This window comes from Panthera tigris, chromosome B3 (genome assembly GCF_018350195.1).
Source record: "Panthera tigris isolate Pti1 chromosome B3, P.tigris_Pti1_mat1.1, whole genome shotgun sequence".
NCBI classification, from domain to species: Eukaryota; Metazoa; Chordata; class Mammalia; order Carnivora; family Felidae; genus Panthera; species Panthera tigris.
This window is the reverse complement of record NC_056665.1, coordinates 62,537,174-62,561,229: the sequence shown is the minus strand read 5'-3', so window position 1 is coordinate 62,561,229 and position 24,056 is coordinate 62,537,174. Positions and strand designations below refer to the sequence as shown.

At 37.4% G+C, this 24,056-nt stretch overlaps 1 protein-coding gene across 1 annotated transcript in view; it reads left to right on the top strand.

Annotated features, from left to right (window-relative positions):
• The window catches only part of BUB1B (BUB1 mitotic checkpoint serine/threonine kinase B), a 50,422-nt gene extending 28,911 nt beyond the window's left edge, over positions 1 to 21,511 (top strand). Inside the window, exons 9-23 of the mRNA XM_007081652.3 lie at positions 262 to 491; positions 2,042 to 2,154; positions 2,681 to 2,796; positions 3,347 to 3,396; positions 5,245 to 5,305; positions 5,433 to 5,538; positions 10,167 to 10,441; positions 11,637 to 11,770; positions 12,081 to 12,221; positions 12,707 to 12,807; positions 14,920 to 15,069; positions 16,629 to 16,771; positions 18,497 to 18,668; positions 19,460 to 19,566; positions 20,955 to 21,511. Of these exons, the coding sequence (XP_007081714.2) occupies positions 262 to 491; positions 2,042 to 2,154; positions 2,681 to 2,796; positions 3,347 to 3,396; positions 5,245 to 5,305; positions 5,433 to 5,538; positions 10,167 to 10,441; positions 11,637 to 11,770; positions 12,081 to 12,221; positions 12,707 to 12,807; positions 14,920 to 15,069; positions 16,629 to 16,771; positions 18,497 to 18,668; positions 19,460 to 19,566; positions 20,955 to 21,186 (2,131 nt within the window). The 3' untranslated portion in view covers positions 21,187 to 21,511. The remainder of the gene's footprint in view (positions 1 to 261; positions 492 to 2,041; positions 2,155 to 2,680; positions 2,797 to 3,346; positions 3,397 to 5,244; positions 5,306 to 5,432; positions 5,539 to 10,166; positions 10,442 to 11,636; positions 11,771 to 12,080; positions 12,222 to 12,706; positions 12,808 to 14,919; positions 15,070 to 16,628; positions 16,772 to 18,496; positions 18,669 to 19,459; positions 19,567 to 20,954) is intronic.
• Positions 21,512 to 24,056: the final 2,545 nt, after the last annotated feature.

Below are 24,056 nucleotides of genomic sequence, written 5' to 3'. Positions count from 1 at the left end.
CACCTATAAGGTATATAACCTATTTGATTACCCTTATGGTTAATTTCCTGCCTCATCATAACATTGTAGTACTCAGAACATAATTGTTGATGACCTGTGTGAATTATTTTTTAGCCTTTTTCCTCAATCTTCTTTGTTTTTATTTTTTGAAATCAATTATACATAGTCGTGCCACTGACATCGTTTCTATGTTCTGTCAAGACATAAAAGAAATAATTCATTTGATCTGTATGGTGAATAATAATTATTTTGCTTCCTTAGGACACCATGTAAAATTGAACCCAGTATAAACCACATTCTAAGCACAAGAAAACCTGGAAAGGAAGAAGGAGATCTTCTGCAAAGAGTTCAAAGCCATCAGCAAGAGTCTCAGGAGAAGAAAGAGAAGATGATGTATTGTAAGGAGAAGATCTATGCAGGAGTAGGGGAGTTCTCCTTTGAAGAGATCCGGGCTGAAGTTTTCCGGAAGAAATTAAAAGAGCGAAGGGAAGGTATGTGTATTAATCTAGTTCACAGAAGAATTTCTTCTTAACTGCCCATTATTTTCTCAAGCATTCCCTCTATTCGAGTGAAGCAGCTCTGATCATGGTAACCAGAAACCTTTTTTTTTTTTGCTAAGTCCAGTGGCCATTTCTCAGTCTTGATCTTTATTTATTGACCTTTTGCCTTCATTTGACACAGTTGATGAACTACTTCTTTATGAAATGCTTCTCTTGGCTTTTTCCTTGGTGTGTATTCCCTCTCAGTTTCCTTTACTGCTATTCTTCTCATCAGAGACCTCTTCTTGAGGCCCAGGATAGAGTCTTGGAATATTCCAGTTATCCTTTCTTTCTACAGGTATCAGTAAGTAATGTATTAAATACTATTTACAAGCCGTGGACTCTCAAATTTATATCTCCATCCCTGACATTTCACCTGAACTCCAGACTCCTATTTAGTTGCTTGTATCTATTGGCTATTCTAATAGACATTTTAATCTCAACATAGCCAGAACAGAATTATTGATTTCTGCCACAAACTACACCCCAGCATGTGTACACACAGTATGTGTGTACACATACCATAGGCATCCCCATTTCAGTAAAAGGCAACACCATGCACCCAGATGGTTGAAGCCAAAAAAAACCAGAAGTCATCTCTGATCCCTCTTTCCGTACCATTCCCCGACATCTAATGGGTAAGCCTATCAACTTTACCACCAAAATATTCCCACATCTTTATCACCATTCTCATTATTTTTTTTAAAATTTTTTTTACCATTCTCATTATTAATCCAAACCACCATCTTTTGGGTAGACTACTGCAACTAGACTTTCTGCGCTCATTCTGGCCTTACCATAGTCCATTTTGCTCACAGCAGATGAGCATTTTATAATATTAAAATGATCTTCCCTGCTTACTGTTTTTTTTTTTTTTTCTAATGTTTATTTATTTTTGAGAGAGAGAAAGAGAGAGCACAAGCCGGGGAGGAGCAGAGAGAGGGGGAGACACAAAATCCGAAGCAGGCTCTAGGCTCTGAGCTGTCCGCACAGAGCCCTACATGGAGCTTGAACTCGTGAACTGCAAGATCAGGACCTGAGCCAAAGTCTGATGCTTAACCGACTGAGCCACCCAGGTGTCCCTTCCCTGCTTACCGGTCTTAAGTAGCTCCTGACCTCCATCCCCCTACTCAGTCACACATTCTCACATCACCTATTTCATTTTATTTTTAACACTGATTTTCTTGTTAATTTGTGTGTGTGTGTGTGTGTGTGTGTGTCCCCTTAGGTTGGATGTTAGTGTCACATGACCAAGGACTTTGTATTATGCACCACTGAAATATAAATGCTCAGAGTTGTGCTTGGCACATCACAAATATTCTGGTTTTTATTGACTAAGTAAATGAATGAACAGAGACCTAGACCTCAATTAGAGGACTTTGTTCCATCTATATTATTATCTGTAATATTAGTATGTTTGTTGAGGCCATGAGCTCCAAAGACAGTTTTTGACAATAAATTGCTATGAGGAATAATGCATCAGCCAACCTTACCCTTTCTAGCTGAGCTACTGACCAGTGCAGAGAAGAGAGCAGAAATGCAGAAACAGATTGAAGAGATGGAAAAGAAGCTAAAAGAAATTCAAACTACTCAGCAAGAAAGAACGGGTGATCAGGTCATTTCTCTCTTTTTTTTTTAATATAGAAAACTATGCTTATTGAAACAAATTTAAACAATATAAAAGCACAGAAGGTAAAAGTCCTCCCAAATCCATTCAGTTTCTGGTAGTTTCATAGCTATTAGTAGCAATTAAGTCCATCAGGAAAGTAATATAACAGATGAAGACTGCAAATGGAAATTGTGTCACTAGAAGTGACAATTTATTGACTTCTTAGTTACACTCTAAACTATTATTTTGTAGTTTCTGACCTTTAGCTTTTTGTTCTAGTCATGTTCCCCTGAATGGGGTTACCCAAAGAAATTTAGTAAATCTTGGCGCTGCCCAGTTGAGTAAAACAGAACCAGTTTATACTAGGAACGTAAATTATTGGAAAGAAGTTTTATAGTATAGATATTGTATATGGTTAGTGGATATCTAGGGGAAGAGTATGGTAAACCTAATTTCGGAGCTAACGCTTGAAAATAGGTAGAATTTTGTAGGTAGGAGAGACACATTGATTTTGTGTGTTTAATGCAAATAGCAAGAAGAGAAGATGCCTACGAAGGAAACAGCTGAACTGCAAATTGCATCAGAGTCTCAGGAAATACCAGGAATGACTCTATCCAATTCTGTTTGTCCAGTAAACTCTTGTGCCAGGTAGGACCGCATTGGCGGATGGGATAATGCTTATAGGAGGCCATTTAGAACCAATCTTTGACTCTAGTGACTTGAAGTCTTTCATACTATCAAGACGTAACTTTTGCAAGTCTTTGTCACAACATAAGCTCTGATGCTGATGAAGGAAGACAGGGTACAGACTTTTTTCCATTAAAAAAATAGTATGTTTCTTAAACAATCAAATATAATTTTTAAAAGATAAAACCACCCATTTCTACCACCAAGAGATTACTATTAACATAAGTATATCCTTCTGTGTTCTGTTTTTGTTTTGTTTGATGAAAATGAGAGTTTACTATTTTGTAATCGATTTACACTGTTAATGTTATGATATCCATTATCAAATATACTTGTATAACATTTTTAATGACTGAAGGTTTTATCTTCTTAAAGAATTTGGATAGACAGTATCAGAATATTTTCTCTATCGTAGAGTGAGGATTATATTTGATGAAAACCCCTTTTGGACTTTTAAGATAATTCTTTCTGTGGGTACTTAGCACATGTTTTAAAACAAGTTTCTTTCCAGGGAGACTTCACTTGCAGAAAACATTTGGCAAGAGCAACCTCATTCTAAAGGTGAGTTGTATTTGATAATCTCATGAAAAACTTGGTGATAACAAACACATTATGTAATATGTAGTATATATTTTTCTTAATTATGGTAAAGGGAATTGTAATAAAACAGAGGGAACCATGGAATTCAGTTATAAGCATATGATTTAGGATAGGATAGACATTTAAGAGAGTGTTTTTTGTTTTGGTAAGATTCCTCAATGCTTTGAAATGCTTAAATGTAAATTTAAATTTGTATTAACTACCAAATAATATTCCACCTTAGCTAGTGTATACTGAGCTATCAGTAGGATCCAGCAGCCAAGAAAGTAGTTTTTTGGAAGAAAGGAAAAAAAAGTTTAAAACTAAAGCTATTTTATATTCACATTTGTTCTCTTTTCACTTAAAAATAGTTTAAAAGTTGTAAAAGATAAATATCCACCTATAAGTAGTTTAAAAAAAAAAAGAATCAGATTGAACCCCTAATTTTAACCACCAGTTTGTAGGAAATACAAAACCTGGAGGAACATGTTAAACAACTTAAGGGGATGTAATTGACGAAATATATAGAGCATTATAGAGCAAACATTGTAGTTGAACAAAAAATTACTAAAACAACCAACAAACCCTATAGAATCAAAGTGTTTTAAGAGGCATTTAAGGGGCACCTGGGTGGCTCGGTTCATTGAGCATCCAACTCGATTTCAGCTCAGGTCGTGATCTCAAAGTTGATGAGTTCGAGCCCCGCCTTGGGTTCCACACTGACAGTGCAGAGCCTGCTTGCTTGGGATTCTCTCTCTCCCCCTTTGCCCCTCTCCCCACTCATGAGTACTCTCCCTCTCTCTCTAAAATAAAATAAAAAATTTTAAAACAGGCATTTCAACCATAGTATATAAATCTCACTTTGCATTCCCAGTCCCAACTTTCTAAACAATTTTGGTAAAATGTGAATCTTCTGACTGGATATATGACACTCAGAAATATTTAATCCTATAGGTATGTTTTGAGATTATTCCCTTTTGAAAGATCCTCTCTCTTTTAGAAATATATATTGAAATATTTGCAGATGAAATGATGTGATATCTTGGATTTGCTTTAAAATAATACAGAGCAGGGGCGCCTTGGTGGCTCAGTCGGTTAAGTGTCCGACTTCAGCTCAGGTCATGATCTCACAGTTCGTGGGTTCAAGCCCCACATCGGGCTTTCTGCTGTCAGCGCAAATCCCACTTCGGATCCTCTGTCTCCCTTGCTCTCTGCCCCCCCACCCCGACACTCATACTCTCTCTCAAAAATAAACATTAAGAAAATTTTAAAAAATAAATTAAGTAGCCCTAGTGTTTAAAAAAATAATAATAAATAATAAAATAAAATAATCCAGAGCAGGGGCACCTGGGTGACTCAGTCGGTTGAGCGGCCGGCTTCGACTCAGGTCATGATCTCACGGTCCATGGGTTCAAGCTCCACGTTGGGCTCTGTGCTGACATCTTGGAGCCTGGAGCTGCTTCAGATTCTCTTTGTCTCCCTCTCTCTCTCTGCCCCTCCCCTGCTTATGCTTGTTCTCTCTCTCTCTCTCTCAAAAATGAACAAAAATTAAAAAAAAAATTTTTTTTTTTAAATAAAATAAAATAATCCAGAGTGAGGTTGGGTTTAGGAGGTAGTAGTAGGAGGTAGTGGTAGTGAATAAAGATGAAACACAATCAGCCATGTTTAGATAATTGTTTTTAAATGATCTCAACTTTTATATGTTTGAAATTGTTCATTATAAAAGATTACCTTTCTACTTCCAAATAGCACGAAATATTAATTGACCTAGTTGTCTTGAAGAATAGGTGTTTACTCTTAAGAGTATAAATCTATTCTCTTTCTCTTTAGGTCCCAGTCTACCTTTCTCCATTTTTGATGAGTTTCTTCTTTCAGAAAAAAAAAATAACAGGTTTGAAGCTTTTTGTTTGACACTTAAAAGTCTTCTGTTATTACAAATGAGGGTTATTCTTACCTATTTTAACAGAAAAATTAATTGTTAAATGGGGTAAATTAAATTGTTAAATGTCTTTTTCTAGTCCTCCTGCAGATCCCCCACGGGTTTTAGCCCAACGAAGGCCCCTTGCAATTCTCAAAACTTCAGAAAGCATCAACTCGAATGAAGATGTGCCTCCAGATGTTTGTGTAAGGAGCAATATTCCTAAGTTAATATAAACCAACTAGTGAATTGTTTCATTCAATTCTCACAAAGCTAGGGTTAAAATTAAAATCACTGGCTTAAAATGTAAGCATATGAACAGACACTTAACATCATTAGTCATTGGAGAATGCAAATCAAAACCACAGTGAGATACTATATCACATGCTGTGATCTGTAGCAATGCAGGCTATAATCAAAGACAGAAAATAATAAGTGTTGGTGAGGATGTGGAGGAATGAGAACCCTCTTACAATGCTGGTAGGAATATAAAATGGTACAGCCACTTTGGAAAACAGCTTGGCAGTTCCTCAAAATGTTAAACAGTTAACGTATGTATGACCCAGCAATTCTCTCCTAGGTATATATCTAAGAGAATTAAAAACATATTTACATTAAAAAAACTTGTACATGAATGTTCATAGCAACATTATTTATAGTAGCCAAAAAGTACAAACAGTGCAGTGTCCATCAACTAATGCATAAACAAAATGTACATCCATACAATGGAGTACTATTCAACCATAAAAAGAAATGCCATACGGATAAATCTTATGATATAGATGAACCTTGAAAACACTTTGCTGGGTCACCTGGATGGCTCAGTTGGTTAAGCGTCTGACTCTTGACTTCATGGTTTGTGGGTCATGATCTCACAGTTCATAGGAATAAGCCCCAAGTTGGGCTGACAGTGTGCAATCTGCTTGGGATTCTCTGTCTCTCCTTCCCTCTCTGCCCCTTCCCTGCTCACATCTGTGCCTGCACACATACACTCTCTCTCAAAATAAATAAACTTAAAAAAAAAAAAAAAAAAAAGGAAAGAACACTTTGCTCAGTGAATGAAGTCAAACACAAAGACCACATATTGTATGATTCCATTTGTATGAAATATCCAGAATGGGCAAATCCATAAAGACAGAAAATAGGTTAGGAATCTCCAGAGAGTTAGAAAGAGGGGGCTGGAGTGTGACTGCCAGTGGGTACGGGGCTTCTCTTTGGGGTGCTGAAAATGTTCTGGAGTTAGATAGTGGTGATGGTTGCACAACCTTGCGAACACATTAAATACCATGGAATACATACTTGAAAGGGTATGAATTTTTGGGTATGTAAATTATATCTCAGTTTTTTCAAGTGGGGAGAAAAATCACTGTCTTTGAAAAGCCTTTAGCATTTTTTTAAACCAACATAGCAAAGGATCTTTGTTCTTTTTATATAAGATGCTTTTTGTGACATTTGAAGTTATGTGGACCATTTTTCTTTAGTAATGTTTTATTTTAAGTACTATGGACTAGTGACATGATAATCCTTAGGGTACAAAGACCCTGCTTAGAATTCAAGTCAAAGAACCTTTGTCATTGACATTTTCATTAAAGTTCTAGGGAAGCAAATCATCCCTCTCTTCAAATCAGCATCTGGAAACTTGTCTTGAGGTTGAAGAGAACTGATTGTTTTCTCTGAAGACTTTTAAGGGGAGATGTGTTCAGTAGCTCTGATTTAAAGCAATTGTTCTCTATATCCTAAAGAATGAATCCCTCAGGGTAAACATGTTTTTCTTTTTTAAACATGTTTTTCTTTTTATTTACTTACTTATTAAGGTACATTTTATATCCAATAAACTGCACAAATATTAATTATACAGCTAGATGAATTTTTACATGTGTGAATATCCATGCAGTCTCTACCCGGATTAAGATACAGAACATGTCCAGCAACCCAGAAAAGCCTAGGCAGTTGCTTATGGCTAAAGGTGGTGAGACCCCTTTCCATCTGTACTGAATTGGAGTTTCCGGGGATAAAGCCCAAGCAGGGATTTTTGTTTATTTTAAATACTTTCCCGAACAGTTCTGTTAGTCCGCTGACTGCTATGAAAAGAAAATGATGTAGGAGATCGATGCATCACGTACTGTGTCCTGGAAACACACCAGACAACACAGTGAATAGGTCGGCTGGATTTGGAGACGGTGGTTCTAGGTTCAGGTGCTCAGGGATGGACTGAATTATTAAAGGAGTCAATTTTAATATTTTTTTGTCTTAAGCCTTTTCCTTGAATTTTGTTAATAGGTGCCTACCAACGGGAGGTGGGGGGGGGATGGGCTAAAGGGGAAATGGGCGTTAAGTTAAGGAGGGCGCTTTTGGGGATGAGCACTGGGTGTCGTATGTAAGAGATGAATCATTGGGTTCTACTGCTGAAAACAAGACTAGACTACACTGTATGTTCACTAACTTAAATTTAAATTAAAGAAAAAAAAAATAGATGCCTACCAGAATTTCTCCCCTAAGAAAACACTTCTATTTAAAATATCTAAACTAATAGGGCATATAAGTAGTATTTGCATAAAATATATTCCTAGACCATAGACCTCTATCTTGCTTTGATCTTAATTAAGATTTTTTAGCTACATTTATTGTTTCGTCTAGATGTACCTCTCACCTCTGTTTACTAACATTGAATCAGAAATTCAAAGTATATGTCAAATTCATAACGATCTAGAAAATTAATATCTAGTATTCATAGTTAAATGAAATAGGCACTCTTATATACTGCAGGTAAATGTTATATAAAGTGATACAGTGTCCCTGAAGGCAGCTTGGCAATATGTGTGAAGAATCTTACTACTTACAGCCTTTTTGACCTGATAATTCTACTTTTAGGAATTACTCCTCAGAAAACTAAGATGTTCCTAAAGATTTAAATGTATAGGGATATTTAAAGTAGTTTTTTTATAATAGTAAAAAATGGGAATAATCTAAAAAAGTTAGTTAACTTCTGATAGACCCACAGTGTGACTCTCATGTTTTTAAAGACTTTTTTTTTTAATGTTTATTTATTTTTGAGACAGAGACAGAGCATGAACGGGGGAGGGTCAGAGAGAGAGGGAGACACAGAATCCGAAGCAGGCTCCAGGCTCTGAGCTGTCAGCACAGAGCCCTACGCGGGGCTGGAACTCACGGACCGCGAGATCATGACCTGAGCCGAAGTCGGACGCTCAACCGACTGAGCCACCCAGGCACCCCTTAAAGACTTTTTAATAGCAAGAAAATAGGCTAAAAGTATAATGAGAAATAATAGGATATACTAGCATAGATGCTGTAATTTCACTTGCTATGGAACCCCTTTTTAATTTATTTAAGTAGGCTCCATGCCCAATGTGGGGTTCAAACTCATGACCCTGAGACCAGGAGTTTCATGCTCCATGAACTGAGCCAGCCAGGTGCCCCTAAAACCCCTTATTTATTTATTTATGTTTGTTTGTTTGTTTGTTTGTTTGTTTTATATAATTTATTGTCAAGTTAGCTAACATACAGTGTATACAGTGTGCTTTTGGCTTTGGGAATAGAGTCCCGTTAAACATCACTTACATACAACACCCGGTGCTCATCCCAACAAGTGCCCTCCTCGATCCCCATCACCCATTTTCCCTGCCCCCCCCACACCCCTGTCCCGATCAGCCCTCAGTTTGTTCTCTGTATTTGAGAGTCTCTTATGTAAAACTCCTTTTTTAAATGTATAGAATATGCTTATGCACGTAACCTACCAGATGTATATGGTAACAACAGTTGCATCTGGGGAGTAGTAGTTGGAGTGGAGGTGTGGGGGTCAAGTGAGGGAGGGTGACCTTTTCACTATACATCCTTTTAAACTAGTTGATTTTTTAAACCATATACATGTATTACTTTTATTCATAAAGTTTATTTATTTTGAGAGCTAGCAAGTGCGGGAGGGGCAGAGGGAGAGAGAGAGAGAATCCCAAGTAGGCTCTGCACTAACAGCGCAAAGCCTGACTCGGGGCTTGACCCCACGAACTGTGAGATCATGACCTGAACCCAAACCAAGAGTCGGAGGCTTAACTGACTGAGTCATCCAGGTGCCACTACATGTATTACTTTTTTTTTTTTTTTAACGTTTTTATTTTTGAGACACAGAGAGACAAAGCATGAACGGGGGAGGGTCAGAGAGAGGGAGACACAGAATCCGAAACAGGCTCCAGGCTCTGAGCTGTCAGCACAGAGCCCGACGCGGGGCTCAAACTCACGGACCGCGAGATCATGACCTGAGCCGAAGTCGGCCGCTTAACCAACTGAGCCACCCAGGCGCCCCTACATGTATTACTTTTAAAGGCAAAGGAATATTTTAAATATTTTCCATTTTTTATACCTTATGCTTTGTTTTCCATATTTTCTACTATGACCGTGAACTATCCTGAGGAAATAAATTAAAATTCAACATTTGGCATAGAAGACTTAAAACGTAGGAGGATAGTGGATTATCAGAACATTTTTTAGGCCAAAGTCAGGAGAAAAGTATTATTCCTCTAGTTCTTAGGTGAAATTGGTTGGGGAAAAAACATTGTCCAGTATTTTTGCTTTGTGTGGAGAATCCTCAGTGTATTTTTTTGGTAATACATAGTTTGCTGTTTTCATGATACAAAACCTTTTTCCTCGGATGTTATGATGTGGTTTTTAAAATCGTCTTTCCTAGAGATTGTGATATGCTACTTCTGTACCCTATGTTGAAAATCACTTATCTAACGTGTGTCTCGCTAAGTAAAAACGATGAGTGCTCCATATGCTGATTGAAATATTTCAGCTAAACTTTATGTGGTTTTTATTTCAGGATGAATTTACAGGAATTGAGCCCTTGAGTGAGGATGCTATTATCACGGGTTTCAGGAATGTAACTATATGCCCTAACCCAGAAGACACTTGCGACTTTGCCAGAGCAGCTCGATTTGTGTCTACTCCTTTTCATGAGATAATGTCCTTGAAAGATCTCCCTTCTGATCCTGAGAGACTGCTGCAGGAGGAGGATCTAGATGTGAAGATCTCTGAGGACCAGCAGACCACTTGTGGCATCACCTATAATCCAAGTCTCAGCATCAAGAAGCTCAGGTGATTGTAGGTTGCACAAACCAGATTGTTTGAGTGATCTTTTATTCTGTGTGTGTTTGTCAGTGATAGTGATCATTTATCAAGCTCTTACTACCTGCCAGGTACTGTGCTGAGTGCTTGCTTTACACAACAGTAGGACTCCCCATGAGAAAGTGTCCATGGGATTTAATAACTGATTTGAATATGAGGGTCAGAAGAAGTAAATTGTGATGGTTATGCGACTGAGAGGCCCAGGAGGATTATGGTGTCTTTGGGGGAACTTGGCAAAGTGTACCTGTTGGGGAGAGATTTTGTTTTGCCTTTAAAATCGAGTTTTAAATAATGGTAGAATATGGTACACCTGGGTGGCTCAGTCGGTTAAGCAGCCGTCTTTGGCTCAGGTCATGATCTCTCCTGTTTCACGAGTTCAAGCCCCATGCCAGGCTCTGTGCTGACAGCTCAGAGCCTGGAGCCTGCTTCAGATTCTGTGTCTCCCTCTCTCTCTGCCCCTCCCCCACTCATGCTCTGTCTCTCTCTCAAAAAAATTAATAAACATTTAAAAATTAAAAAAAAATAGTAGTGGAATAGCTGGATACACTGACTTCAGATAAGCAAGTAGAAATGTACTTTTTTAAAGTATCTTTTAATGGAGAGGTGGCAATGAATAAAGAATGGTATTGAGGGAATGGCATAAAGAGCCGTGGGCTAACTATATTTAAAAGTTGGCAAATGTAAACAAATTTTAGTTTTAGGAATATTCTTTAATTTGCCAATTTATGCTTTTAAAACTGCATTTTCAGATTTTTTTTCCTAACAAACTTTTTATCACATTTGCTAGCATTATCTTGAGTGATTTGGGTTTCACTTTCTCTTTCTTGACCTTTTCTTATTGAAGAGTAAAAAGTCCACAGATAGGATAACCAAGAAGAAAGTTGGTATCTTAGTCAATGTTTCCCAGTAGTTTAGAATAGATGTAGAGTAGGCATTTAGTATGGATTAGGTGAATAAAGCATAAATTTAGAAAATCTAATGCTGAGTGTTGCTTGTCAGCCAAGGTAGATAAAGTCACCTAGATTCTGATTATGAATCTATATCTGTTTCAGGAAAAATGGACTTTGAAAATTAAATTGAATTAAAATGAATATTAAATAAAATAACAAAGATGAGTTAATATATATTATCCCTGTGAGGACTGACTCATTTGTGGTTCTTTCAGCCCAATTATCGAAGACAGCCGAGAAGCAACACACTCCTCTGGGTACTCTGGGTCTTCTGCCTCAGTTACAAGTTCCTCCTCCATCAAATGTCTTCAAATTCCTGAGAAACTGGAGCTTACTAATGAGACTGCAGGTAGCTTCATATGTACCACTTGTAAACAAACATACATCTACATTCATGTCTAGTGAATACTTATTTATCTCAGCAAACTGATCTTTATGTTTTGTTCTCTAGAAAAGTTACCATAAATTATGAAACTTCTAGAATGAATCAGTACCACCTGAACAGCATAAAGACCTGAAATATGAGTGCTGTTAGGTTAGCAGTGTTGACTGTGCAATCTTGGTTTTGGGTCCTCCCCCCCCACCCCCCCTCCCGCCTCTGTTTATAATACACATTGAGGTTTTGGGGTGATCCCTTTGTCAACTTTTTTTTCTCCCAGACAACCCTACTCAGTCACCCTGGTGTCCACGGTATCGCAGACAACTACTAAAATCTCTATCAGAGCTGGGGGCCTCAGCAGAATTTTTTGTAGAAGATAGACCAATGCCCAGGTTGGAAATAGGAAAGGAAATTGAATTAGGTAAGTATCATTGGTAAGTGGGTTTTTTGGTATGACAGTATACAAGTAAGTGATTATTTGTACTTGAGCTTGATGTTTGAGCACAATAAATATTTTTGGATTATAAGAAACAGCATTATAGGGGCTCCTGGCCTGCTCAGTCAGTAGAGCGTGTGACTCTTGATCTCAGGTAATGAGTTCAAGCCCCACACTGGGGGTAGAGTTTACTTAATTAAAAAAAATTACTCATCCTTTAAAAAAACAAACAGCATTGTAGCAAAATGAAACAGCATTATAGAGTTGACACACTGATAAGTTCATGTCCCAGTAACAATAGAGATTCTGTCTTTCCCTCTTTCAACTTTTAACAAATGATTTTGAAAAGTATTCTCGATGCTGCTAACTGGCAAATACAAAGTGCCTTTAGCCCTTAAACCAGGAAGTAAAAGTTAAGGAGCTATATACATTCACAATGATTTTTAAATGGAATCATACCTTCTCAACAGGTCATGAGGATTATTGCATTAAACAAGAATACCTAATATGTGAAGATTATAAATTATTCTGGGTGACACCAAGAAACTCTGCAGAGTTAACCATAATAAAGGTGGGACTGGTTCTTTGTCATTTCAATTATCTTGTAAAAAAAAAAACAAAACAACTGTGGGTTGAGGCAGTGATTGTGGCCCCATGGTACCATCAAATCCTTTGAATAGTCTATCAGCTTCCTGATAGAAAAGTCAGTGAGACACCAAGAAATCACTCACCATTATATGTCAGGATGAGATATCAAAAATGAGAGGCTATTGTGTAAATCTCTTAATATGTCTAAACATACTAAGTATTCTATCAATGTTATCTTTTTTAGGAAATATCCTGAAATTTTCTGGCCTGCTCCAATCTGGATAAGTTACATTCTGTGTTTGACACACACACACACACACACACACTCACTCACTCACTCACTCACTCGCTCACACTCACACAGTATTACCTTGACATTTCCATTCACCATTATCCTAGGGATTCATGTTACCTCTTTCTTACATTGGATGCCCAGTAATACTGGCTCCCATTTTTCTTTCTTTCTTGGTTTAAGGCCTCATATTTTAGTAGCTTCCTGAGAAAGGATGCATGTGATGTACATTTTTTTGAAATCTTTCATGTCAGAAAATTCTTTAATCCACATCTTTACTTGATTGGTAGTTTGACTGGATATTACAATTCTAGGTTCAAAACTTTTTTTCCTTAGAATTTTGAAGATAAGCTTTATTATCTTTTGGCTTGGGGCCTTGCTTTCTAAAGTCTTTTGCCATTCTTTGTGTGAGACTGTTTTTCCCTCTCTGGGAATCCTTGTAGGATCTTATGTTTGTCCCCAGTGTCCTGAAATTCCACAAGTATATTATGTTTTGTTAAAAACCTATTATCTCCCGTACACTAGACACTGGATGGCCATTTTAATCCCGAAACTCCTTCAGTTTTGAGAAATTTTTCTTCAAAGAATAAATTATTTCTTCTTTTAAGTCTTCTCTGTTCTCTCATTCTAGAATTCTTTTTATTAGGACATGGAGTCTCTTAGAGATCCTTTAAAAATCTTATCTTTTTTCTCTTTTTCTCTTTTTTTTTTTCTTTCTGGAATGTTTTGTCAACTTTATTTTCAGAACTTTTATTGGATTTTTCTTTTGTCATGCATTTGATTTGTAAGAGCTCTTTTTTATTCTCGAGTTTTTCTTCTTTGTAACATTCTTCATTTCAAAGGTGGAACATTCCTTTTCTCTCTGAGTATATTTATGATGCTTTAAATTTTTTTTCTCCCTGCATCATCTGTTTCCTTTTGTCTGTTTTGAATTCAGTCTTTCATATTAGAGGCTTTCTTCAAGTCTTTGACTTTCTATTCATATATAAGCATGGGACTCTAAAAGCTCTTTTAAAGCTCTTTGATATAGAACCTTGACACTGTTGGGCCTCACTGTAAGAAGAGTTCACATGGCCATTCAATAAATGCCTCAGTCCTTGAAGTCTTTTCTTTTAAGCTGATCAGACCCTTCAGAGGAAACTTCTAATATCCTGCCTTGATCATATAATCCTGGCTGCTGGCTTCCTGAAAACTAAGTGGGAAAATTAGTCTGGAGAGTGGAGGGGTGGAAAGGTGCATCTTAACATTTGATATATAAACTTTTTCCTCTTCCCCCCAACTCTTAACAATGCCTGGTGTCCTCTAGTCCAGAGCCCTTCTGTTTTATACTCTTTAGGGGTTAACTTTTGGTCTTCTAGAATGGAGGAGAGGCAGTTAGTCTGGGCTACAGGAGTTACTCCTGTACTTCTAACCTCCACGTGAAGTTACTCCTAACTTCCACGTTAATGGAGTTCATCCACTCCTGTATTGGCTCCACCTCCACCCTTACTTCTGTAGGTGATTTGTGCCATCAGTTTTACACTGTGGGGAGATGGTCTTGTAGCATAAATTTGGTTGCTCTCAGCTTTCTCCACTGCTAGAATCACCTCTTCTTGGGTCTGCTAAGTGGATTGCCTCATACTGTTCTCCTTCCAGCTTCCAGAATTTGTTGCTGCTGTGTTTTTTTATTATAGATTTATGACTTTTAAAACATTCTTTTATTGTTATTTCTGTTGTAGTATCATAAGGGCTGGAGGGAATGTTTTCAATCTGCCAACCATAACCATAGATTCTGATAGCTCTTATTTTTAAAATTTCTTACAGGTGTCCTCTCAACCTGTCCCATGGGACTTTTATATCAACCTCAAGTTAAAGGAACGTTTGAATGAGGAGTATGATCATTTGTGCAGCTGTTACCAATACCAAGATGGTTGTATTGTTTGGCACCAGTATATAAACTGCTTCACTCTTCAGGTTTGAGTAATATATAAACATATTTGTGTTCCATTTAGCAAATGAATTTAGTGCAAGATTCCTGTTAATCTTCTAGAAATAGATCAGTTAAATTATAAATTAAAGAGTGCCTGGGTGCCTCGGTTGGTTAAGCTTTGGACTCTTTAATTTCAGCTCAGGTCAAGGGCCCACAGTCCTGAGATTGAGCCCTGTGTCAGGCTCATGCTGGCTGTGAAGCCTGCTTAGGATTCTCTCTGCCCCCCTCTCTCTCTGCCCCACCCCTGCTTGTGTGTGCTCTGTCTCTCTCTCAGAACAACAACAACAACAACAAAATTATAAATTAAAAGCATTGATCATTTTCCTTTCCCAAGTTCTCTTGACCAAGAACTTCTTTGGTATTTTTTTAACTTTTTATTATGTCAATTTTCAAACATAGACAAAAATAGCATTGTGCAACGACCTAGTCATCTAACTATGATCATCATCAGCTCATGACCACTCTTATTTTAAATTCCTGGTGTGATAATTCCAATATTCTTTCCATGTCTGGTTTTGATGCTTGCTTTGTCTCTTTAAATTGTGTTTTTTGCCTTTTAGTATGTCTTATAATTTTTCTTGATAGCCAGACATGATGTACTGGGTAAAAAGAACTGCTATAAATAGGCCTTTAATAATGTGGTGATAAGGTGTGAGGGGAAGGAAAGCATTGTATAGTTCTATGATTTATGTTCTTTTATAGTGAGCCTTTGCCTCTGGACTGTGTACTTCACAAGTATTTCTCCTCCCTTAGGTGGGACAGGATGGCTAGAGTGGGCTGCAGTTGGGTATTTCCCTTCCACAGGTCAAGTAGGCTCTGAGAATACTCTAGCAGGTTAGGCTCTGGTCAACTAGTTTCTCCTGAGACAGAGCTTTTTAAGAACAGAGTGCTCTGGCCTGTTTCAAAATGGTTCCTTTTCCACTCCCCCTCTAGAAGCACAGAGAATTTTTCTCCAATGTTTAGTGTGAGAACCGGATCTAGTTCCTAGACATAAAACTCACAGAAGTGTGAGGGACCTTCCCCACCCCCTCCCATGCTTATAGATCCTAGAAGAGTTGGTTTTTCAGTCTGTTAAGCTTTTTACTTGTTAGGACAGAGTGGCAACTTCCAAACTCCTTACATAAGGAATGGTCTATTTTTGCTACTCTTGTTTTGTCTATGCTACCCCCCACTAGATTATATTTAGAACCCAAATACAATATATCATTCTATTCTTTGGAATGTTCTTAAGAAGGTTTTGTTGCATATTTTGATGGTAATATGAATTTTCTAAAATGGTTGGAATGAAACTACCATTTATAGAGCACCTATTATGGGCCCGGCTAATCCTTGATGTTCTTCATCCATTATTTCATCAAACCCTTACAGCCTCACAGGAGAGCAATGTTGTTAACACTGGGACAAAGACCCAACTACAAAGGAGTCCAAATTCTAGTAGAGAACGACAAGGAAGAGTACAAAGCAGCAGGTAGCAAGGTATTAAGTTTAAGTACAGTCATCCCAACTTAAGAAGTATGTGAATTTTCTGTCCTTTTGTTTCCAGGATCTTCTTCAACACAGTGAACTTATTACCCATGAAATAATAGTGTTGGTTATTTATAACCTTTTGACAATAGTGGAGAAACTACACAGAGCAGAAATAGTCCATGGTGACTTGAGTCCAAGGAGTCTGATTCTTAGAAACAGGTTGGTCCTTTTCATTCCCTTATAATTCTGTCAACTTTCTCTTAAATATGATAGTTTCTGGGGCGCCTGGGTGGCTCAGTTGATTAAGCGGCCAGCTTTGGCTAGAGTCATGATCTCATGATTTGTGAGTTCCAGCCCAGCATCAGGCTCTCTGCTGTCAGTGCAGAGCCCACTTCAAATCCTCCGTCCCCCCCCGTCTGCCCCTCCCTAGCCCCATCCCCACGTACATCCGCGCATTTTCTCTGTCTCTCTCTCATAAATAAATGTTTAAAAAAAAATATGACTAGTTTCCAATTCCTTTTGCCTTTTGATAAATGCCATACGGAGGAACACAGTATGTTAAGAGAGTTATTTGCTATCTAAAAGTCAATAATCATTTGGAATACTTTAAAAGAATTCAAAGAAAAAATACATTGAGGAAACATATTAATTCATAAAAAAGAATTAACCTCTCAGTATTGTGATGATTACTGTCTAGAAGAGATATAAAATATGAATATTTGGAGGAACGTGAAGTAGATTGTATAGTCTTTCTTTGAGTGGGGCCAGTGCAGATCTAGTGAAGATTTTAGCAAAACTGAGGCACTTCTTGGTTTCAAAACCAAAGCTTAATTAAGTCAAACCAGACTGAGGTAATTGTCAAGAGAAGTGGGTAAAACCAGAGTGCAAATGCAAACTATGCCAAGAAAAAGGGCTTGGTGTTCAAATTAAAACCAAGTTTAGACATCACGTTCAAGGAGTGAGCACAGAGCAAGAAATATATAGTTTTATGATGGCCAAAAAATGTTGTATCTTGAACCAAGGAAAATTGGGAGCGAATGTAAATTTTAAAGTAAAATCTATCATTCTGTGATGGGATTAGTCAAAGCCTATATTTAAGAATATAGCACCTATCACTGATAGTAATCAGGGATTTGAAGGAACTGAGAAAAGCAGAGACAAAAGGAACACATGAAAATAATTCATTCTTCTCTGTCACATGTATAGTTCTTCTGTTTATTCGGAGAGTGGCTTTATTGCATGGAGTGGCTAACAAAGAAAACATAATTAATAGTGAACTTAGTGTTTAAAATTGTCTTTTTTTATTTCTTTTTTGTTTTTTTTAAAAAGTAAATAACAGTTGGAATTACAGATAAGAGTAAGAGAGAATATGGTGTTCGTTTAATAAAAACAGGATAGTTTACAGTAGAGGTGGCATTTTACAAAAAAAACCTGCCTTATATTGTTGTTTCAGTTAAATTCTGAGAAAGAGGAATCTGAATAACACTTGGAAAACCTAATCTATATAATGAACAAGAAGGCCTATGACATCTATAAAAGCTTATTTCTTCCATCATAATTCTTATCAGTGTGTAAAACATTGCTCTTGTATGTATTACTGTGTCTAGTAAGACAGAGGATTGCACTCTACTTTCAGTATTTATGTTATGTAATAAACATAGTATGATAAATGTTCTGTGGTGGGTATACATTATGGTTTAGATGTACTTTTGTCACTGGACTAATCTCAACATTCCCCACTTAAGGTGGACACATCTGCTGCTCTTACAGGTGCATTTTCATAGCTAACCACTGGAGGGAGCTGTTGGCATAGCTAAGAGTCACCTGCAGTACCTATTTTTTTTCTTTTCCTTTTTTTTTTTTTTTTTTTTTTTTTTAAGACCGGCTCTGCAGCTTCTTTCATGGCCTATTTTTATTATCTCTTTCTCTTAAATCTGGGCTTAGAATCCACGATCCTTATGATTGTAATAAGAACAATCAAGCTTTGAAGATAGTGGACTTTTCCTACAGTGTCGACCTTAGGGCGCAGCTAGATGTTTTTGTCCTCAGCGGCTTTCGGACTGTACAAATCCTGGAAGGACAAAAGATCCTGGCTAACTGCTCTTCTCCCTACCAGGTAAGTGTAAAAGAAGCCTGAGCAAATATGGAAAGGGTTTCTTAATCTCTTTCTTATCTACATAAGCCATGAAAGCTAGTGTTTACTGATATTGTCTCGCCTGGAATAGATGACCTAGTTTTCAAATAGCACCAAGTCAAGCAAAATGTACCATTTTTCTATCACAACATTGAAGACTGTACACATACACGTGCAGACACATGACTAACTCAGTAACCTAAATGGCAGGGCCATTTCTATAGCTTATCTGTTGTGTGGTCTTTTATTAGACATTTTCTGTAATCTTTGTGAAATAAGGAGAACAGTCTGCTCTGTGTATGTCAAAATTGTTGTGAGGATTAAATGGAATAGTGTGTATAAAAAGAGTATTAAAGTGTAAAGTGTTTTATATGCTAGCATTGTATACAAAAATTCCTCTGACTTGTCTCTGAACATTTGGCATTCGCTGATTGAATATGTAGCATGAACTTGAACTATCATGCGAACCACGTTTAGATCACAGAGGCCATGCAAATTCAGTAGGTCTACAAATTTGAATTGGACAGTCAGATATTTTTGTTCTTCAGGACAATTTTGTTCTCATCTTTTATTCTTAAGGCTAAATCCTAGAGTTAGCTCTGTTGATCACTTCTTTGGGGGAGCTTCTCCCTTTATGGTAAGGGTAGGGAACAGTCTACTAAAATGTATGTCATAAGATAAGCATTATAATAACTTTCAACTTTCTACATAAATAAGTTGCCATGATCGTAGCAGAGAATTATTTTAGCTGATGGTGCTTTTTGTGATTTCAGGTAGATCTGTTTGGTATAGCAGATTTAGCACATTTACTATTGTTCAAGGAACACCTACAGGTCTTCTGGGATGGGTCCCTCTGGAAACTTAGCCAAAATATTTCTGAGTAAGTATTGGTGATTTCAGGGTCTTTGCCTGTCCACATAATTTTCTCTTGCTCTTGGATGCCCTCTGCTTGGGCAGCCTTAGTTTTCTTATTCCAAATGCCATAATTCCATTAATTTCAACCGGTTTCCATTAGAATATCAGCGGAGGATCTAGTGCAGGACAAAGGAATTGCTAATTAAAAATAAGAATCAAACTATTCAGACTTCAGGACATCATTCTGTACCTAGATGTATCATAGAGACTGTGACTATGATAAGGAAGCCTCTCAATCTAAAAGTGTTAATAGAAACATTTCATGAGAATAATTTTCTAACCAATTGATGTTAGTCTTATACTCCTTTTCAGTAGCTATTGTTATCAAAGTTAATAAGCATTTCTTGAAGAGAATTAAATTTCTAAATTATATACTAATTTTAGGCTATTTATTTAATGAATGGTCAGAACCAAAGCAGAGAACTGAATCTCCTTAGAGAAGTAAATGCTCCCTTAATAAGAGCTGCTTGGTCTTAGAACCTTAGTATTCCCTTAAGCCTACTCATAAAACTTATTAAATATCCCATGTTCCACTTTAGCTTATCATAGCTAATAACTTCCCAGAATAAGCTTCCCAATCTATCACTTATTGGTATGTTCTTTGGCTTAAAAAAAAAAAAAAAAGACAATGTTGAGAATTTAACACCCCTTCTCCATTCTCCCTGCTCCCAACAAATTGAATTATGTATTTTTTTCTTATTTAATTCAGAATTTGGCCAGTCTTACTTGTCTCTTAAACATGCTTTAAAAATAGGCTTTAAATATAATGTAAGACCTGTAGGATAAATTCAGGTATCTCTAGTTGGTTATGGTCCTAGGTGGGTCTAATACAAACAGGTGGCATCAGCTGGGGTTTCCTAATAACCCTGCCTTACACAATAATAGAAGCTTCTCTGATTTAAAAAAGTTACAAACATCACAGACTTAAGCAATAGTTACTTCAGTCAAGCTTAGTATTCTCAGAAGATTGTGAAGATAATAAAACACTGGGCTGGAGGAGAGGGAGAACTGCTGTCTCTGTAAGACCTACCTAGACTTTAGGAAAGTTAGAGAAGAGAAGCAAAACTCATATTTCTTCTATTGTAGAACAGTGCTGCATCTTAGTGCACAGAGGAAATTTATAGATTCAGATCAGAGACTTTCTCTTTACATGCATTGTATTATTGGCTTTCCCCACCAGAGTAGTCTTTTTTTTTTTCCACCTTGTGCTTTGACAGGACTACTTGAATGCGCTCTAATCCTAGAGTTGTAGCTATTACCTTAAATTATTTAGTGCATAAATGTACCACTGATTTAAATCCAGAGTTCTTTTATGTGCCTAATCTTGATGGAAATGGTTTTATATATTTTTAGGCTAAAAGATGGTGAATTGTGGAATAAATTCTTTGTGCGGATTCTGAATGCCAGTGATGAGTCCACAGTGTCTGTTCTGAGGGAACTTGCAGCAGCAATGAATGGGGTGTTTGACACCGCATTCCAAAATCACCTGAACAAAGCTTTATGGAAGGTAGGGAAGTTAATCAGTCCTGGGGCTTTGCTCTTTCAGCAAGATAGGCAGTCAAGTCTCTCACAGATTCCTGCCTAAAACCAATGGTTGTATTATGGAACACTGGGCCTGGGTATGCTATAATTTAATTTAGAACACATTTAGGTACACTACCAACACATTTCTACTTTTTAATAGAGGTATATTTCTAGGTAACTCGCATTTTTTACAAGGCCACTATTCTTGGCCTTGTCTAACTAACAAAGAACTGTTTTATTCTTAATGGGCTCCATAGGAATGGGTACCTTATTGTCATTTAACACATCTGTCTCTACTTTTCCCTGTACATTTTTCTTGTGTAATTTGTGACATGTACCCTAATGGTCGCTATGTATTTTTAAGTAATAAAATAGTATCTGTTGAATTTGTGCTTCTAACATCTCATCTACTTTTTGCCAACTAAGATAACAAATGTCTTGATTTTGCAGACAGGAGCTGTTTTACCATGGGAATTTATATATATCCTAGACATGGAACTGCTGATAGAATCATAATAAAACAGAATAGCCAACCATTCCTTCGGGTGCTCCTCACCTTCCACTAAGTGGCCTAGATTTAAAAGTAGATAAAATTATTTCTGTAAGGCCAAATTTCTTAAATTTCAAGCAGCAAAATTGTTCGTTTTGATCCTATTTTAATGTTTTCATTTTTTATCCACAAGACCCTTTTGTGTGTTTTATATAATCCAGTGGTGCTGCAGCTCTTGGGTCTCTTGATTAGGATTACGGCTGTTAGAAAGGAAGAGAGAAGGTTTTGAACAGGGTGTAGCAGCCTTTTAGAAATGGAATAATCATTCTGTGACATGCAGAATGACTTGGGGCTCAATGAAAGAATGGAAGCAAGTTTTGTCGTTTGGAAGATTTGAAGAGATAGAAGGGCAGAATGAAAAGATAACTTTGAAGCATGCACGAATTGGGGAGAGAGTAGCTCTAGATGAAGTATTGGACCCCCAAACAGAAGCACGAATTATACCTGGCCTTAGGCATAGGGAGGAAAATTGGAAGAATGGGGCAATGAAAATGATCTGCTTCATTTCTGAATATCAAAATTCTCATATGTGCCTCCCTCCATGATGGTGCCTGATTATTTCTGTGTGTGTGTGTGTGTGTGTGTGTTTTGACTCTAGTTGTCACTGTTACTGCTCTAAGATTGCTGGAAAGCAGAAAATTCTAAGTATATCTCAACTAAAAATATTTAAGCGTATATAGTTAAAGCGCTGAAATATGACTTGAATCTGAAAGATAGTCAACTTAGAAATTTTTGCTTTTAACCAAAATACAACTTTTCATTTTTATGGTCGCTTTTTGTACAACTGATGATGTAAAATTATGTATCTTTATCTTTTGTGTAATTGGACCCTTCTACACCTCTGCTCTCCTCATTTCTCAATCCACCCCTTTGACACATTAAAATCATTAGTCTGAGGCTGGACAGTAAATTTAGATTCTTTCTTAACATAGGCATAGCTACCATCTAGTGAATTCTTTAAGAACTTTAACAGAAAGCCTGAAAAACCACTGGTCTATAGATAAAGCTTTGTCTTTCAAATTCCACTCTGAGAAGAAAGAGGAGAATCTGAGGAAGTTCCATTGTTAGAGAACCTGCAACTGTTTTGCCAGCTCTCCCTCCTTTCCCCAGCCCCTCCAACCCCAACCCTTCGTTGTAGAAGGAAGAAGACAGTTAGGACCTGTGATGTCCCTTTTTTTTTTTTTTTTAAATGTTTATTTATTTTTGAGAAAGAGAGAGACAGAGCATGAATGGAGCAGGGGCAGGGAGAGAGGGAGACACAGAATCTGAAGCAGGCTCCAGGCTCTGAGCTATCAGCGCAGAGCCTGACTTGGGGCTTGAACTCACGGACTGTGAGATCATGACCTGAGCTGAAGTCGGACGGTTAACTGACAGAGCCACCCAGGCGCCCTAGGACCTGTGATGTCTTAGTTTTTTCTTTGCCTGAGCATACAACCACCAAGTGGGCATATTTCCATTTCCCTTGTGTTTTATGCTTGTTTTCGTCTTTGGAGAAGGAAGCCTGTGTTTTGGCAGAAGCTTCAAATGGTTCTTATTTCTTGTCTTACTAAGGCAGAAGTAGCCTAACAATGGACCTGGTAGGGGAAATAGCTGAAAAGATAGGGTTTTTACTTTTGAAAGAGACCATGGAATGTATAGTGCCTCACCATTCACAAAGGGTGCATCCACTCATCTTCTACCACTGTTAGAGCCCTCATCTTCCAGTGCCAGTTGAGTAAGAAACTTTCCACCCAAGTCAAAGTGCTCTAACTGATGCCAAACCTGAATCTGGAAATAAAAAGGTTTCCTATAGCAGTAGGACTTTAGACTGTTGGTTGAGCTGTTACCTCAAGGTAGATAAGAAAGCCTTCCAGATGGTTCGCGCAAGCCTCTTTGAAATGACTATTGTTGATGTGTTTAAAGTTTTTAAGCAGACACCAAAGAAAGGCTTCTTTTCCATTGCATTGGAAAGGTGGAGTTCTTCCTCCCAACTGCACCAGCTCTTTTTTTTTTTTAGATGACTTTATTAACTTAAGTAGCGATGATCCCATTAAGGAGATTACAATTTTTTTTTTAGTTTATATACTCATTTTGAGAGAGAGAAGAGAGAGAGAGTGCGCAAACATGCACATGTGGGAAAGGGGCAGAGAGAGGCGGGGAAAATCTCCAGCAAGCTCCCTGCTGCCAGCACTGAGCTGGACACAGGGCTTGATCTAAGGAACCGTGAAATCATGACCTGAACCAAAATCAAGAGTCAGAGGCTCAACTGACTGAGCCTCCCAGGCACCCCTGTACCAGCCCGTTCTAACATGCCAAAATTTGCTTCCAGTCTGGCTCCTAAAATAGACTTCCCTAGTGAGGAGGATGTATTTTAAAAAATTGTTTTTAAGTTTATTTATTTT